At 34.9% G+C, this 17,341-nt stretch overlaps 2 protein-coding genes across 41 annotated transcripts in view; one reads left to right on the top strand and one right to left on the bottom strand.

The window, feature by feature from the left end:
* PCLO (piccolo presynaptic cytomatrix protein) overlaps positions 1–17,341 on the top strand; it is a 324,118-nt gene that overhangs the window by 275,812 nt on the left and 30,965 nt on the right. For all 7 annotated transcript variants that reach the window (XM_077179156.1, XM_077179155.1, XM_077179152.1 and 4 more), the window contains one exon: positions 3,043–3,110. In XM_077179156.1, coding sequence (XP_077035271.1) covers positions 3,043–3,110 — 68 coding nt within the window. The remainder of the gene's footprint in view (positions 1–3,042; positions 3,111–17,341) is intronic.
* The window catches only part of LOC143694170 (uncharacterized), a 42,290-nt gene that overhangs the window by 14,195 nt on the left and 10,754 nt on the right, over positions 1–17,341 (bottom strand). For 18 of the 34 annotated variants that reach the window (XM_077179163.1, XM_077179169.1, XM_077179181.1 and 15 more), the window contains exons 3-6: positions 14,547–14,713; positions 10,388–10,463; positions 2,705–2,892; positions 713–801 (exon numbers count right to left, since the gene is read on the bottom strand). In XM_077179163.1, coding sequence (XP_077035278.1) covers positions 2,774–2,892; positions 10,388–10,463; positions 14,547–14,713 — 362 coding nt within the window. In that variant the 3' untranslated portion in view covers positions 713–801; positions 2,705–2,773. Of the gene's footprint in view, positions 1–712; positions 802–2,704; positions 2,893–5,132; positions 7,122–10,387; positions 10,464–14,546; positions 14,714–17,341 lie in introns of all 34 variants that reach the window. The other 16 variants (XM_077179161.1, XM_077179160.1, XM_077179189.1 and 13 more) reach the window with 4 other exon arrangements.

Here is a 17,341-nt window from a genome sequence, read left to right as displayed (position 1 = left end):
GTTTATGTTTTAAAAATACAATTATTGTAGGATTGAGAAAGCTTTGTTTAAGTTTTCAGATTTTCCTCCCTCTGTAAAAAGATGTTACTAGTGCAAGGGGAATTCATATTCTGGATACAGCCCAGCTTTTCCCAAGTTTTTAGGAGTTTCAAAAGAATTTCTCATTTCTTGGCTGGAAAAAGCTTTTTGGTACAGAGTCCCTGTAGGAATTATCAAGCTACTATCAGTGTAATGATCCTATAAAATGATTTAATTTTCCAAATTTTTTACCCACTTAAGTACTCCACAGAGAAAAGTTTTGCCTGGATTTTTTCACCTCCTCTGTCAGCATGCACCATCATTTATCAATTTCATTTATATTCCCTAATAGGACAAAGTAACTTCTGATCAACTTAGTGATTCTGTCCTGAAAAAAATTTACAGATTGACAGTTCTCAAAATATTAGTTGGGGGTCATTGTTCATTCATTGTCTGCAATAGCTGTTCAATGTTTTCTCTGGAACAAAAAATTTTTGCTTTTCCCTTGAAGTTGTGAATTATTAGTCACAAAAGATATAAGTTTCCTAGAAAAACTTTAATGAAGTGAAAATTCTCTAGAACTGTGATATTTCTGAATATTTATCATTTTAATAAATAAAGCTCAATGGTATTTGTCTACATCTTGTTAGTAACTAAAGGGAAAATAGAGATAAATGTAAGACTTCAATCTTACCTTCAGAATCTAGGAGGATTATATGAGCTTAGATTGTAGGGTGCTAATTGTTTGATTTGCATTGGATTTTTCACTCATGTTGTTCTATGCTAAAAGAGGAAAAAAAAGATGAACTTTGACAAAATCAAAAGAAAAAGAAAATTATTGGGCAGTCATTCCGAGTGACAAAAGCAAAGATACATAAAATCTTTGTGCACAATAACACAGGATGGAGCTCTCAATAGAAATTTTCAGTTCAAACATGTCAAATTTGAGTCCAAATAACATCACTTACTGTGTATTGACTAGCAATGTGACAGTACCTACTGTTACTTGCTATTTGGCTGACAGACTCATTGGTCTCTTAAGCCTGAAATCAGCCCCACTTCTACTGAAAAGTAGGAGGAAGTCTCCACAGCTTCACATTTTCTCATATAGAAATTTGTTCTCATGAATTATACTTCATTAAGTAAAATATATCCACGTCTCATTTTTTTTAAGGCCACATTATATTTTTTTTATTATGGCATTTTAAACTAAGTTATTTATATGCTTACAGAGTATTTAAAATTACACAGGAAATTTGTACAGACAGGACCTGCTTCATTTTTCATGTTAGCTCCCCAGGGCTTTACATAGCAGTGTAAGGAAAATGAATGACAAAATAACTGTTTACCATCAGATCATTCATGGAGAGAATGTTTAAAATAGGTAACTGTTTCCATTTTAAATTCTGTATAAAAATTCTTATTTATCTGAATATATATATAATTGAAATTCTACTCATCATTTGCACTCACACTGGCTTGATAATGACTTCAGGGACTCTGACCTTGTACATTAATTCAGCAAATCCATAAGACCACAGCTTACAATTTGGATGTGAAGTATTAACAAGGCTAAATATTTTTAAGTATCTTGGTATTTAAATTCTTCTTTGGTTATAAGCTCTCTGCTTAGACTAAGTTTCTGGTCTATCAATAGAAATTGTTGGATATGCTGAGTTTTAAACTCTTTGTTTTAGTCCAAGTGCTTTTAACCATAGCAACAATTAGTTTTGAAGCAAAATAAAATAATTAAATAGTGACACCATGGGAATTGTTTGATGAGGTAACTAATTAGAATACTTGCCAATATTAAGTAGCTATAACTATCAAGGGAAATTAATAATTATTATACAGTTATATAAATCTGAATATGTCTTGTAAAGCCTTTCTAATTTGTTTTTTTTTAAATACTTCTATTATCCAGTTGTAATATTCTTGAAAGCTACTCATGTTCTTATCTCTGATAAAGACCAGATTCTCTATGCCTTTGTGTTGTGTAACCCTTTATAGCAGTACATTGGCTGTAAAATAAAATTCATTTTGAATGCAAAGGTGAAAACCAATTTAGTGATGTATAATGAATATAACCCTTGGGAGAAATAATTCTTGTATCATAGTTGTAAGGATTTATGAAGCATTATCTACAGAAGAAGGAAATAATAGCTTTCAGTTAAAACTGAATATAAAATCACTTGAAAAACTGATTTTATACTAATTTTTTAGTTCCCTGTGAATTTTGACAACTTCAGACATGAAGTTTTCTTCTCACAGGTTGACACTTTTCTACTCAAGTAGAAAAGGACAGTGCTGACCCTTTAACCCCCAAGGAATCACATGCAATTGAAGATAATGCCTTATAGTCTCTTAAGCAGTCAGAGTCTTAAGGCAAAAAGAAAACTAGAAGCAAAAATGTTTGAGAGTGATTTTAATCATGCCTTTGAGCTTGCAACATGTATATTTAAAGGTAGCTTATATTTTACCTAACTTTCATTGGGTAAAAATAGAAATTAAGATTTTAATGAAGGTTCTTTCTACATAAAATTCAGGAAAATAGTGAACTCTAGGGCATGATTTATTCCACTCTGTTTAGGATTAATGTTAAGTTTTCAGAATTGTTTCCTATGCTAAATCTAAACTATAAAGCAAAGCAATAATTTAAAAGGATACAACCACAAGTATGCCTTACCTTTGAAGTAATGGTATGGTAGACCAAATATCAATTTTTATGAGTGCTTATTATATATTTCACTTTTGACTACAACAAGATAAAGTGAGAGGAGAAGATATGCAGCCCCCCACTGATGGGGGGCAGGTAGCAGACAGCACCTGATGGACCCTTTCTGTACAGGCTCAGCAAGATGCGATTGCAGCTGCCTTCAAAAGAGAAAAAAAGATAATATTCTTAAAATAACCAAGCCCCATTGGCTTAGATGTATCATTGTTTTAGCTCTTATCTTTATGTTTTATTGACAACAACAATATATCCTTTGTTTTATTGACAACAACAACCATATCTTTTCACAGAGGGAAGATGAGCCAGAATGGACAAGAACCAGTAAAGCAGTCGGGAGCAGGAGTGACAGATTCAGAAGGTAAAAAGAAATACAAACAGCTCTACAGTGGTACCCCATCTTTTTAAGAAGGATGTGCCTATTTCTTTGACTTGTCATGCTATGAAAAATTAGTCTATGCTCTCTGTGTATTGTAGATTAAATCCTGACCTTCATTTTCTCTAGGGGCCCTTTACACAGAACACCAGTGTAATGAGTTTTCAGTTTAAATGAGAATGGGGCCCTACCTGTATATTTAAAGTAATTAAATAGTTAGATTACAATGAATAATATATAATAATATCTGTCTTCTGATGTTCATTGCTTTTCAAATAAAACATACAAAGTATGGAGCTGACTCAATACTCAGTGGATTCAGAGAATATGTCTAATGCCTGTCAGGCTCTATTTTAATGACATTTCAGAATATTTACTTCATAAATCAATTATTAATATTAGTGTTTACATAAAACATTAATTTAAAATAAAAATATTAGCTGAGCAGGTTTGACTGCTGCACTTAATGCAGATGAACTATAATGAAACATTTATTGGATTGGGAAACCTGAGTGACTTTGTTTTGGTATTAAAGTGGTGCTGAGAAATAAAAAGACACTGTAATATTGGAGCTGGAAAGCACCTGACAGAATGACTTTCATAATTTCATAGGGAACGTGATTATCTTTTTCTTGTGTAATAACAAAAACCACATGAAAATGGAGAATATTTTGTACTGAAGGACACGTTATGAAAATTGCATTTCCCTTTACACATGAGGTATATTCTTTCAAGTGTATGTTTATATTGACCTCAAATATAAAACTTAATTATCATGACCTTCATTTTATTATTAAAATAAGACCTTTTTCATTTAGATGTATTTCAATGAAGCTTTGAGTATCAATTAATTCATAAATCAAAATTTATATTTATAATTGATAAATGGACCTTAAGCTTAGTCATTCTTAAAAATCAACATTTTTCAGGTTTATAGAATCTCTATACATGAGGAAATAATTGCTGTTTCCATATTTGAGGTAAAAGCAATCTAATATTCCACAGAGTTGAAGAAATCAAATTAGAATTTACAGGTAGATCTGTAAAGTTCCCTTTTCCAAAACAAGAATTCTTACTCATGCATATGTGTTTTACTAAAAATTTCCACACATAGTACTCATTAAAAAATACTTAATAATTTGCTTTATCAAATATTAAATACTTTGATAGTTTTCCTATCAAAATTGAATTTTTCAATAGTATATTTAATCATTTAAAAAAAATCTGTTTTCTAAAAGAGAAATGGTGGGATGAAAATGGGAAGTCGGGAATTTTTCATTTTTATTTTATCATTATGAGTTTTATATAACTTTATAATTGTAAAAAATATCTTTTCATTATTTTTTTCAGCATAAGTTGCCCCTTGGGTTATGTCTTGGATCCTAAATTTCAGAGCCTAAAAATACAAAATATTTTTATTTCTTATTGGTATTATGAATTAACGCCAAACCCAAACAAATACAAGTAATAATAAACCAAACAATACCCAAAACACCTTTTGAAACATTCTGAAAGGTGCGGATATAACATTTGGTCTGAAATTACCTTTCCAGTTATGTTTCTTTTTGTCTTCAAAATTTGCAAATGACTCAAGAGCTGTAATTCCCTAATTTTCTCTTACAATGCCATTCACCTCTGCTACCTTGGGAGCTCTGAGTGTTACAACTCCTAGTCTGATAAAATGACTGGTTCTTGTTGAGTTTTTTTTGCCATTGAGAGAGGCTGGTGCAGTCAGCCTGGATTTCAGTGTCTGACTTCCAGCTGACTTAGAGGGGAAAGGTCAGTGTCAAAGGATAAATTAAACAGAAAGCTGGAAAGCAATTCAAGAGCATTTGAGTTTCAGCATGTAAATGTAATTATCCTTTGGGAAAGTAGTTCAGAATTTAGAGGAACTCAAGATTAACTGAGAATTACTTCAGTATTACAGATTTATTGTGGCATTCTTTTTATAGATGAATAAAAGACAATGAAAATCTTAAAACCATGCGTTTTCTGTAGTTCACTTACCTGTGTTGTGGACCAGATGAGCCTTGGAGTTAAGTGGAAGCAAATATTCATTCCCACTTTTAATTAACTGTAGAGATCTCCCATAACTGGCATTTGTATTCTTATTTGCAAATAATGACTTGGAGTTACATTTAAAACTTTTTAATACTGGTATTCTTTTTTTTACATTTTCAAATATTCTTAGGCCATAATGTCTATAAAAAGTAGCCTTAGGTTTGTCTCTTGAAAAGGGTGAAGAATAAATTTAGTTGATTGAGCTTGCAGTTCTAGTGCTATGTGAAATGTTTTAGTCATCCAAGTCATTCACACAGGCCTGACAAGTGTGGCAGGGGACTCAGAGGATCTTTAAGACCAGTAGCTGCAGGCAAAGAAAGGTGAGATCCTAAAATGACAATGAGAATTGGTTTCTGGGTGCCTGAAACAAAACTGTAGCAACAGGGCTTGAGTTCAGCTCATGGGGATATGAGAACAGAATTTAGGCATTTACATAAGTGGAATCTCCAGGGAAGAAATGCTTATTTTGTAACTGTTTGCCCATTTGTGTTAATGTTTTGTTGGGAAGAGTTTTTGTGCTGTTAACATATATCAGGATAGTTTTAAGTAAATACTGGAAAACAGCGCTATTTACTTTGCTGGCATAACCAAATGGTCAATATAAACAACTGTGATTGTGTCTATGATAATCTTTGTTTCTCTGAATATATTATCTTCTCATATTCTGTATTTTTATACTAGTTAATAATATAAAAAAATCAGAGTTTTGTTCTTGGACACTGTATTAGTTATTTTTATGATATGCATTGTTGCATGCTATCTTACTCTGGGCATTCTGCCCTGAGCAGATGAAATACTTCATCTTCTTAAGCTTCAGTAAATCTTATTACACATATTGTGGTCTCCATTAAGTTATGCAAGCCAACTTCTGTATTTGTTTCAGAAAGTGCAATATACCTTGTTCCAAGATTTCTTATGACCTGGTTAGAGTATTACAGACATTATAAAAAACCTAATTTCATCCATGTAAAGATTGAAACTAACAATTAAAGCCACATGATTAATATCTTGATTCAGTTGTAGATCATGATTGGTATATCTGTCCTATGAAGTTGCTCAGTTGCTCAAGAAGCTCCAGATGGTATTTTCCACCTACCAACCATTTATCCATTTAAAAAATATATGGGGAAAATATTTCCATACATTTTATAAGTGTGAATTTGCTAGGTAATCCCAAGATGTCATTGCTTCTAATAGGAGAGAGATATATAGATATAAATAGCATTGTCATGGAAATGTTGTATCTTCTCCTCTTGAAGATTCCATATGCATGCAAAATATCATTCCTCAATCATTCCTCAGTCCTCAACCACTGAGGTTCATCTCAAGCAAAGACTCTCTTAGGAGTATGTCAGGGGGTTTTTTGAGTGAATGAGAACTCACAGTGCTTCTGTCATCCTCTGTGGCTTGCCTTATTGTTGTGAGGATTTTCAGTCAGAAAATTGTAATCTTTCTACCAGAGCAGCGTAGCACCTCACCCAAATCTTCCAAGACAGTAGGGTTTTTCTACCTTTCTTTTTTCTTTTTTTTTTTATTACCCTCCAGTCCATGTCCTGAATAGCAAAATCTTCTTTTCACTGTTCAGTCATGTCTCTAAGATTCACTTTATGGCCTTTCCAATGGTCCTTTGAGCCTCATACTTTGAGTGTAATTAAAAAAGTTCTCTGAGTAAGAAACTGCCTCCAGATGATTGAACCTGAATAGAAATTTTAAGAATGTTCTAGTAAAGCCCCAGTATATATTATAATAGAAATATATTCCCATAGGACAGTGGAAGGAAGAGATTTGTACTATTTCAAAATCTAAAGGTGCCCACATACTTACTGAATTTCTAAAAAATGATATGATAGAGATATGTTCTCATTTAGTATTACCTTTGGTGAATTCTTGCAGCAGTTTTCATTTTTTTATTTTTTTTTCATGCTAGTAATTTGCCTAAATTAAGAATAAAGGAAATTTAAAAAAGCAAGCACAACAACAGGAAGCCCCAAAGGTATTCTGTAATCATATATTAACAGCAAATTTTACAGTACTTTGGATTTAATTTCATCTATTCAGAGTAGCTGAAGATGAAAAAACATTTTTTTCCTAATTTTTGAGCTCTGTGGTTCATCAGCCAAAATTATCAACTAAGAAATTCAGAATGGTTTAATTTCTTATCATTGTACTTCAATAATATAGGCAGTCTAATCTTTATTTATGACAAAAATTGTTGAAATTCCACAGAAACCTTAAAACATGCTAGGAAGTCATTGCAATAAGATTTTGGAAAGGTGCATGACCCTCTGACTGAGAATAATTTGACTTGTTAATGTTCCTTTATAGCTTTCTGAACCATCCTAGTGAAATTTTCATCCGTCCTTTCTGCACAGAACAGACCCTGGAGCAAATTGTCTTGCAAACAGTTTCACACTGTTTCTCCTGAAGGGGAGCACCCAGGAGTGATAAGTGGATTAGCTCTCTTGAGTAAAACAAGGCATGAAACAAATTGACAGAATAGGCACAGCTAACCAATGCCACATTCTTCAGAGTAATTAAAACTCAGAAAAAAGAATTCATTTTTACTTGTTCTTAAATTAGCTAAAGTAACACTCTTTAAACCTCAGGATTCATTGTACTAGGACTGAGAACAGGCTGAGGGCTTGCTGCATCCCACATCTTAAAAAACTAGCATTTTAAATTCTTTTATATCTCAAGGTTGAATTATCAGAAGTATAATATTAATCTTTATAAGGATGTTCAGAGAAAAATGCCCTAATATTGGACCTTCAACCAGGAAGTTATAAGAGGAGAAAAAAGGCAGATGAAGGAAGTTATTAACAGATAATTATGATACAGTTACTGAGATTTGCAAATGCTTTTGTATATGCACAAGTCCATACTTTGATGTCTGCTTTGCCCAGGCTAAAAATAGCAGGTTTGCTGCAGGTGAGAAAATTTCTCACTTTAGAATAATCAGAGACAGAGCACCTTTCCTATGGAGACAGGCTGAGAGAGTTGGGGCTGTCCAGCCTGGAGGAAAGAAGACTCTGAGGAGACCTTGTTGTGGCCTTGAAATAGATAAAGGGGACTTACAAAAATGAAAAAACTTTTTATCAGGGCCTACAGTGACAATGGTTTTAAACTGAGAGTAGATTTACATTGAATTTGTGAGGCACTGGATCAGGTTTCCCAGAGAAGTGATGGATGCCCTAACCCTGGAAGCGTTCAAGGGCAGGTTGAACACTGGGGGTTTGAGCAGCCTGGTCTGGTGGAAGGTGTCCCTGTCATGGGGTGGGGTGGGAAGCAGATGAGCTTTAAAGATCACTTCCCACCCAAACCTTTCTATGACTCTTTGCTATGAAGGAGTTGACAAAGATTTTTGAAGGGCTCAACACACAAACTGCAGATATGCCTGCTCAGTGTGAGTGGTGTTCTGGGAGCTGCTGTCCACTGAGGTGTTTGACAGCTACAGAAGTAAAAACATTTCTTCTGTGCCCTTGATTAGGAGCATGAGGCACCCACATTTCACACACTTCATCCAGTGTTTTGTTTTGAACAGATATGTTAGCAACTCTGTGCCAGGAAAATTCCACTTTTTAGTTTCTTTGCATTGTTTCAACTACTGAAGCAACATGAGAATGTCACATGCACAGTATTGGGTAGCAAGAATCTGAGAACTGTTATTTCCAAGGAAAATTGCAAGTATAATTACATAGCATACAACTGCTTATTTCTATATTTATGTCAGAAAGTGACTGAATAGACAGAGGAAGTGTGAATTCACATGCTGGAGTTGTCTTCAATTTACCTACAGATCATAAAGTAGTTATTTATTTTTCTTAAATGTAATTAAATTGAACTAAACTGAAAATTTTTATCTTCTGTAACATGATTCCTGACTCCTAGAAGCATAAATAACAGCATATAGAGCAGCAATAAATGACCAAGACAGAAGCAGTGACTTTCACCATGATGGAGAATAGTTCTATGTTTCTTAAACCAATTCTTTTTAAGACCTATTTAGATTGGTATTTCAAAACCACAGGAAGCATCATCTATTTAGGTAAAATACTATCTTTGACGTTTGCTGCCTTCCCAACAACTCAAATAATTCTGGATTTTTGCTCATTTAATCCTAGCATATACCAAAATGCATGAGAACCTTGAAAAAGCCTGGAATTACAAGGTTTTTTTTTGAATCAACAGTCTTTTACTGACTGAGTATAAGACAGCTGACTTAATTCCAATGGATATTGATCCATGGATGTAGAGAAAAATACAGACAATCTGAAATGTTACCAACATTTCATCACCAGTCAGATTACCACTGACTTGAACAATGGTTGAATTGTATTTTTTTTAGTTTTGAGTTCATGTCATGTACATAGCAAAGCAAAATTGCTGCACATTCTCATTGCCTTTCCTCAAGAGCAATATAAACATGTTAATCTATTTCTAAATACCCATTCTTAGTGTCTGTAATGCCTGCTTTTATAGCCCTGTTGCCCTTCTGAGTTACATGTAGAAAATGTTTTTGGTTGTTTTTTGCAAAATAAAATATTACTGATTAAAATGTAATCCTTTCCCAGGAAGATATCTAATTGAAAGAAGAAGAATTGCCAAACTTCTCTACTGTCCCTATAAATAAAAAGGCTAAAATTCAACCTGACTTTGTTTAAACTGTCTTTAATTTAAAATCAGAACCTTGCTTTCTGCCATTACCTTCTAGCAAGGGTCTGCCATCTACTACTCAACACTATAATTTTAATCAATGCCAACAAAATTTAAAGCAGAAAATACCAGCAAGGGTAATTTCTCACATGAGCAGCTGCTACATTACAGAGCAGAAAAAAAGGACATAAGGGAATAGAAAACAAGTACTGAAAGCACTTGCAGATAGCCTGTCATATGCTGATTTTAAGAATTTAAAAGATAAGATACACTTTTCTGTCACAAGGGATCCTTAAGCAATGAGTCAGGCCTATGCACTGACAGTAGTCCTTATCCTCTCTGGTTTTTTAAAAAGAAATCTATATTTCATACATGTCCCCTTAAGCTAGGAATAGCCTCACTACTAATGCCTAAAACCCAAACTCTAAAAACTGAGTCAAGATAAACAACAGCAGCCTTATAAACCTAAGTATTATCAGCTTCCTCTCTAAACTCTGAGAAGTATTTTTTTATCTATCCCCAATTGGCCCCACATTCTAATTTCCCACCTGGCTCTCCAGTAATAATTGGAGCAATTATTTCTGCCTTCCTGAGGTATTTGCCAGTATAATCCAGCTGGTTTTCCTAAAAAGAAGCAGAAAGAATTTAAATAAGAAAAAGTTTACAGCCAGAGATAAAAAAATAGAGGAAAAGAAGGACAAGTTTTGTATTATTGAATCCACATCACAAACAACATTGATTTACAGTGTTACAAATCAGCCTATTTCTGAACTGTCACTGTAAAATGTCCTCAAAAGAAAAATAAATAATCCAGAGAGACTGTGCTTAACTAGTGGCTGGTCTACAGTTTCTGCAGTTCTGAGCTCTGTATGAACTTTGACTAAAAGGCTATTAGCCCTTATATTATGTCTCAAGATAATTCTAAAACAAAATTATTTTTTAAAGTTTGCGTTTTCTGCTTTTCCCATGGGATCTGTTTAATTTTTTAAAAAATTACTAAGAAGACAAATGAAACAACAAAAAATCTGAAAAGCACAAGTATTTATTCAGAAAACCAAAATACCACACCTTTGAAGTGATACTTCAGTAATCACCTGGAAAGTTAGTTTGTTTGGTTTGTATTCTTAATCACTTCTATTGGCCTAGCTCTTAAATATATTTCAGTTAACATAAAGCTTCTTGGAACTTTCAGAAAGCTTTTTTTGCTGACTTCTTGGAGTTGCAATGAGCTCAGGGTGCTTGAGCTTGGAATCAGAATGCTGGTAATTCCATCAAAAATCTGACAAATATACACAGTTTAATTTGAGAATAAAAAAATATTTGTAGAATTCTGGAATCAATTTCTTTTAATAAGATGTGGTTATGAAGGAAATCTGATTTAATACTACCTGACACATTTAGTATAAATACCTAATTAATAAGGAAGACTGTCAACACTGGAAAGCAAGCAGAAGGATCCCCCACCAAATGAAGTGAAGGTGAAAGTGCTGGAGTGTGATTAGCTGAACCTGAGCCATGTCTGAAGAAGGGCTCCTTCATCTAGTGAGAAATTTAAAATAGAAACAGAGTCACTTTCCATGATAAATGTTCATTTATGATCAGTAAAAGTCAGGTTGAGGAATTAATATGATAGAAGGTGAATTGCTAAATCCTAAATGGTTTCTCTTTTGTCATGAACGTGAAACTAGGACGTAGCAAGTAGGGCTTTTAAATGTCACTTTCCTGGAAAATTCAGGTGATCTCTTCTTTTTAGTACTATGATTAGGATCTGGAATTTTGTGCATGCTCCAAGGGAAAAGAAGTAAGCAAAATGGATCTGTTCTAAAGTCAATAATATTCAATACTCAAATACATATAGACTATTCAGTATTATGAATGATGTTAAGGGGGCTTCAAGAGGTCATCCCAATGATTCAAGGCACAATATTGTTCCTAAAAGGCTTTTTTAACTTGCACCAAAAATTCTTAGTGTTGGTAGAGACATCACAGCTTCATTATCTGTTCTATTGATTGATTATCTTTAACAGTTATTTTTTCCTATGTTCTAGTCCAGTTGCTTGATGAAATTAGTACTCAAGGACAGAAATAAGAATCCAAATCCAAGATCTTCCATTCACAAATATAACATATTTTATCAAGCACTTCCTGTGCTTGATAATTCTAAGCTTGCCTACAAATGATAACACAGCTGTTCCTATGGAATAGTTCTGTATTAGAACTTCACTTTTACTGTATTTATTTGAAAGGTTACAAAAACCCAAAACCAAGATTTCCATAACTTGTTTCTATACTAGAGAGTCCTTTATAGCTCCTTAATATCTTAAGATTCTTAAAATTTTTTTAGGCTAATTTATAACTTAGAAATTAAACTATTATCCTGGGGATTCAGAAAAGAGGTTTTTTGTTTACCCTTCCATATTCTTGAATACAACTCCTTTTTTTGGACTGATATTCAAACTGTTACTTTGGAATGCTGTTTAAATGCAAATAAATCTAGAGCATTTCCAGGTGGGATCACACAGCAAGCTAAAATTAAACTTCAGCTGATCTTCATTTTAGCATGTGAGAGCCCTCAAAATTATTGGACTGTAAATTGTGTTCCAAGAGAGAAGGCTTTAAAAAATCAGTGCATTAGAATGAATATAAATCATTCTTATGATGAAAATACCTGGATATGTCCAAGTCTTCTGGTAGAGAGTATGCTTTCATGTCTACAGCTAGAAACTCCTGCTTTGTCCCCACTTAATTTTCAGATTAATTTGCTTTCCATAATGTTCATTATTGCATCCTGTGATAGGAGACTTACAGGCTTGCAGCTCTAATGAAATGTGTTATCCACTGCTGCAGTATGTGAATAATGGCTTATCTGATAAGGGAAAGATTTGGTGTGGGTATTTCTCATAAAGAATTCCTAATAGTTTGTCCTGTAAAGGCATTTGTAATTTCTTTAGGCTGTTACATGTTGGTCTTGCCTTTGTGCATTATTTATTCTGACATTACTAGGCTATGACTGGGAGGGAATCAAATGGACAGAAGACTAGAAAAATCTAGTAAAAAGTAACATACTCTGTGTGTCGAAGTTGACACAAAAGTTTATTTATCCTTATCTGCAAAGGGATTCAGGGTCTTCAAGCACAGTTGTATTCTGCTGTCTGAAATACTCCATTTTTCTGCCTCAAACCAGTTACTGTTTCAGGAAGTTATGGGTATCCCATAGATTCCTAATCAAATCTGCCATTCCAGATCAGCCAGTCCTTTTCCTTTACTTAGGAGACAAAAGACTATAATGAAAATTTAAAGCATTTATTTTAGCTTCCTTATCTAATGCTTAAGTGGGCATATCAGATGAGATTAGTGCTCAAAATGGTCTGGGTTTGCATGTGTGGTAATGCCATCCATTGCAGAAGTCTTTATTTTCTGGAAGCAGCCTTTGGTATGCTTTCTTTCTGTCATACCTTCTTTTTTCAGTATTTCTTTAGTTTTGTTTTGTTTTTTGTTTTTTTTTTTTTTCTTGTCTGCCGTATTGGCTTTACACTCTGACTGATTGTGATGTGATAACAACATGACTGAATTTGCATGCCTTGGAAAATGCACAAATCTTCTGGAGATCAGCTGGGTCAAACATCTGATACATGTACCTGCCTTCATGTTTCACACCGCTGCAGTACCTACAAGTCCACATTCTTTTCAGAAGCCTGCTAACATGCTGCCTACAAAAATTAGTCAGTTTGGGTGATTTACTAGTCCCATGTGTAACTTGTATCAATGCCTGCTGAGAGTGCTTTGGATTCTTGCTGTTTCCTCCTGCTGCTCATCCAATATCTGTAGCATTATTCACCAGCCTCCTGGCTGCCTTGGCTGTGCCTGGCTGGGTGTTTAGCTTTTTAGAAACACATTCAAATTCATGGAACACTCTGTTATATTCTTGAAGGAATTGGATTCCCACTGATCTGTATGCAATTATTTGCCTTTTCTATAAGTTGTGCCCGTCTGACTAGTCTGATGGTCTGAAAGGCTCCTTTTTCTTGGCAAGTAAAAGAGAGAAAAGGGGATCTTTCCACCCTGTCTCTGGACATTTGTGAGACTAACAAAAAAGACACTTTATCTCATTGTTTATATGTTGGTTTTAGGACTATTTTGGGTTTCATTTATATTTTAAAGCAGTATGCAAGTCTCTGACTTTACAGAGACATATTTTTCCCATCATTTTTATGTTTGATAAAGTGAAGTCTACACAATATCTATGCTGACTATCTTCCTTCCTACTTGGTGCATCCTTTTCAAACACATCCACAGAGCAAAGTTATCTAAATTCCTGTAAAATTGTAATACAGATTGTTATTATGATTCAGAAACTATCAGTGTAACAATTGGTTTTTAAAGCCCATGATAAATCTATACATGAAAGCTGCAATTTCCAAAGAAAGGAACTTAAACAGTGTTAGAAAAAGAATAAAAGAAAAATAACATGAGATTTTTTTTTTCCTGGTGGTGAACATTTTGGACACAAAAGGAAATGGTGAACATTTTGGACACAAAAGGAGTTTTCATAGCAATAGTTAAACAGAATTTAGGAAGCAGATCCTAGGAGATGCTCTTCACCTCTCCTAGCAACCACACCTTACCTAGATGTTGTTCCACTGATTAAAGGAGCTACTCCCGACATACAAAATAATAGAAAGAAAAGAATGCATTGAAGACACTCACCTTCAGAAAATGGTTATACTTGGAAAAATCCTGCAGCATGAGAAATAGATTTTTACAACTTGTGCTCAGTAGTGGAGACAATGCCAAAGCATACTGTTTTCCAACAGCAACCAGAAAGGCAGCATGAGTGAGGCAAAGCCAGTTTTTCTTACAACATTTCTCATTCTCTGGAAAAAAAACCCCAGCAACTAATGTGTAATTGTACACTGCTTTTTTCCCCAGACTCTTGAAATTGTCTTCTTCAATCTACCTTCTTGTATGCAAGTACAGATCTATCAAGGAGGAAAGGTAAAGAGGCCATAACCTTTCCATAAATGTCTCATTATTTTGGCTATCTGCCTTCTTACATTATAAGGAAAAACCACTCTGATATCATAGCTACATGCAACTATAATATGGCAAATCATTTCCCTCTTTATTGGCAGCATCTACTGCCCTCAGGTTAGTTGTTCTGAATAAAATTCCAAAATTAAATATTGCTGTTTTCTTGTTGAACAAAGCTGACTAATTTATTTCAAGTACAATTTTCTGCCACTGGCTAAGGATTCTAAATTGAAGACAGCTTGAAAAATGGATATGATAGGAAGTGATGCAAATCCTGAAAGAAAGAACACCCACACAAACAACAAACACATCCTTTTTTCTCTGCCCCTCTGTAGGATCAACTGAATATGTGGGTACATATTTAAAGCACTGACCAAAGGTAATAATTATTCCAATTTCTGCTATAGTTTTGAGCAGAAATTTCTTTCTTGAGGATACTATGTCTGTTATGATCATGGATTAAAGTAAAAAAAAAAAAAAAACAAAAACAAAACAACAGATCTTTTGGACGCATTTTGTGAGTTTATCAGCATTATTATTTTTATGTTAATATTCCAAATTACACCATAGCAGATTTTTTTTTCATGAAAAAGGTCCTAAAAATTATCTGAGCAGATCGCCTAAAGAAATTACAAGTTTTGATGAAGTTTTAGCTGTTTAATTAAAACAATCCCAACAAATTTTAGGAAGGGATGAATAAAATTGACATCTTCCTTAGTTTCTTAATGAATCATTTGAATTAATAACCTGATCTTTATAATTCAGCCCCTTGTAATGGCAAAATAAGATTTCCAATACATTCTCAACTGACTGAAGTGCTTTAAGTGCTTTGTTTTACGGTACCAAGTTACCTTTGATGGTTAGGAGAGGAACTTCAAGGTTTCCACATCATTTGAAATCAGTGTAAGTGGAAAGACAGAGCTTCTCTCTGGAAACTTTAGATAATGCACACTGGGCATTCTGTCCTTCCATCTGTTCTGATGGCCTTTAAATATCTCCAGTGAAGGAGACTCCATTCTCTCTCTGGGCAATCTGTTCCACTGCTTGGTCACCCACAAAATAAAGCAGTACCTCATGTTCAGGTGGAACCTGCTGTGCATGAATTTCTGCCTGTTGTTCTTGTCCTTTTGCTCAGCACTACTGAACAGAGCTTGGTCCATCCTCCCATCACCATCCCTTCAGATACTGATAGACATTGGTGATGTCTTCTCTCAGTTGTCTCTTCTCAAAGCTGCATAGGCCCAATTCTCACAGCTTTTCCTCACAAGAGGAAATCATTTTTATAGCCCTTTGATGGACCTGCTCCAGGATCTCCATGTCTCTTTTACTGAGGAGCCAAGAACTAGACACAGCACAGCGTATGTGGCCTCACAAGGGCTGAGTAGATGGGCAGGATCACCTTCCTCAGCCTGCTGGAAATGCTCTTCCATTGGCCTTCTTGGCACAATTATGCAGAACTAATTGTCCATCAGGACCCCCAGTTCCTTCTCTGTAGAGCTGCCTTCCAGCAGGTGCAATCTCTGCTCCTCCCCAGGTGCAGGACCCTGCATTTGCCTTCATTGAATTCCAGAAGGTTCTTCTCTGCCCAACTCTCCAGCCTGTCGAGGGCTGCACAGCCCTCTGGGGTATTTGCCACTCCTCCCAGCCTTGTGTCATCAGCCAACCTGCTGGGAAATATCTACCCCTTCATCTAAGTTATAAGTTGAACAAGATTGGACCCAGTATGAAAACCCTTGTGGGATATTGCTTGTTTGCAGGTTTTCAGCCAGGTCTCTGTGCCACAGATCAAAACCCCCTGAGCTCTGCTGTTCAGCCAATTCTCCATCCATCTCACCAAGCTCAACAGCTCTGCTGTTCAGCCAGTTCTCCATCCATCTCCCCAAGCTCAACAGCTCTGCTGTTCAGCCAGTTCTCCATCCATCTCCCCAAGCTCAACAGCTCTGCTGTTCAGCCAATCCTCCATCCATCTCCCCAAGCTCAACAGCTCTGCTGTTCAGCCAATTCTCCATCCATCTCCCCAAGCTCAACAGCTCTGCTGTTCAGCCAATTCTCCATCCATCTCACCAGCCTTCTCTCCACTTGTTCAGCCTTCACTTAATGACTTTGTCTATGAGGATATCATGGGAGATAACATCAAAAGCCTTACTGAAGTCTGGTAAGCAACATTCCACTGCTCTCCCCTCACCTATCCATACAGGTTTTGGAATTCAAGTGATGCTTGTGACTGAAGGAGAGACTGCCTTCAGCGAATTAAGGGAAGTTTTACTGTTGGAATTCAGTACTGCCCCATTTGAGTACTGCAATAAATTCTGAAATAAATTAATATATTTCATTGCATTGTGCAGGAAACATTGCTTCACTTCTGTATGAATTATATAATATTTATACATGGTCATGACACACACAGATGACATAACACAGCCAAATAGATGTAGTGGCCTGTATGAATAATGTTCAACAGTTTAGGTCAG

This window comes from Agelaius phoeniceus, chromosome 5 (genome assembly GCF_051311805.1).
Source record: "Agelaius phoeniceus isolate bAgePho1 chromosome 5, bAgePho1.hap1, whole genome shotgun sequence".
NCBI lineage: Eukaryota > Metazoa > Chordata > Aves > Passeriformes > Icteridae > Agelaius > Agelaius phoeniceus.
Note: the sequence above shows the minus strand (reverse complement) of the source record. Positions and strands in the feature narration are given on the sequence as shown.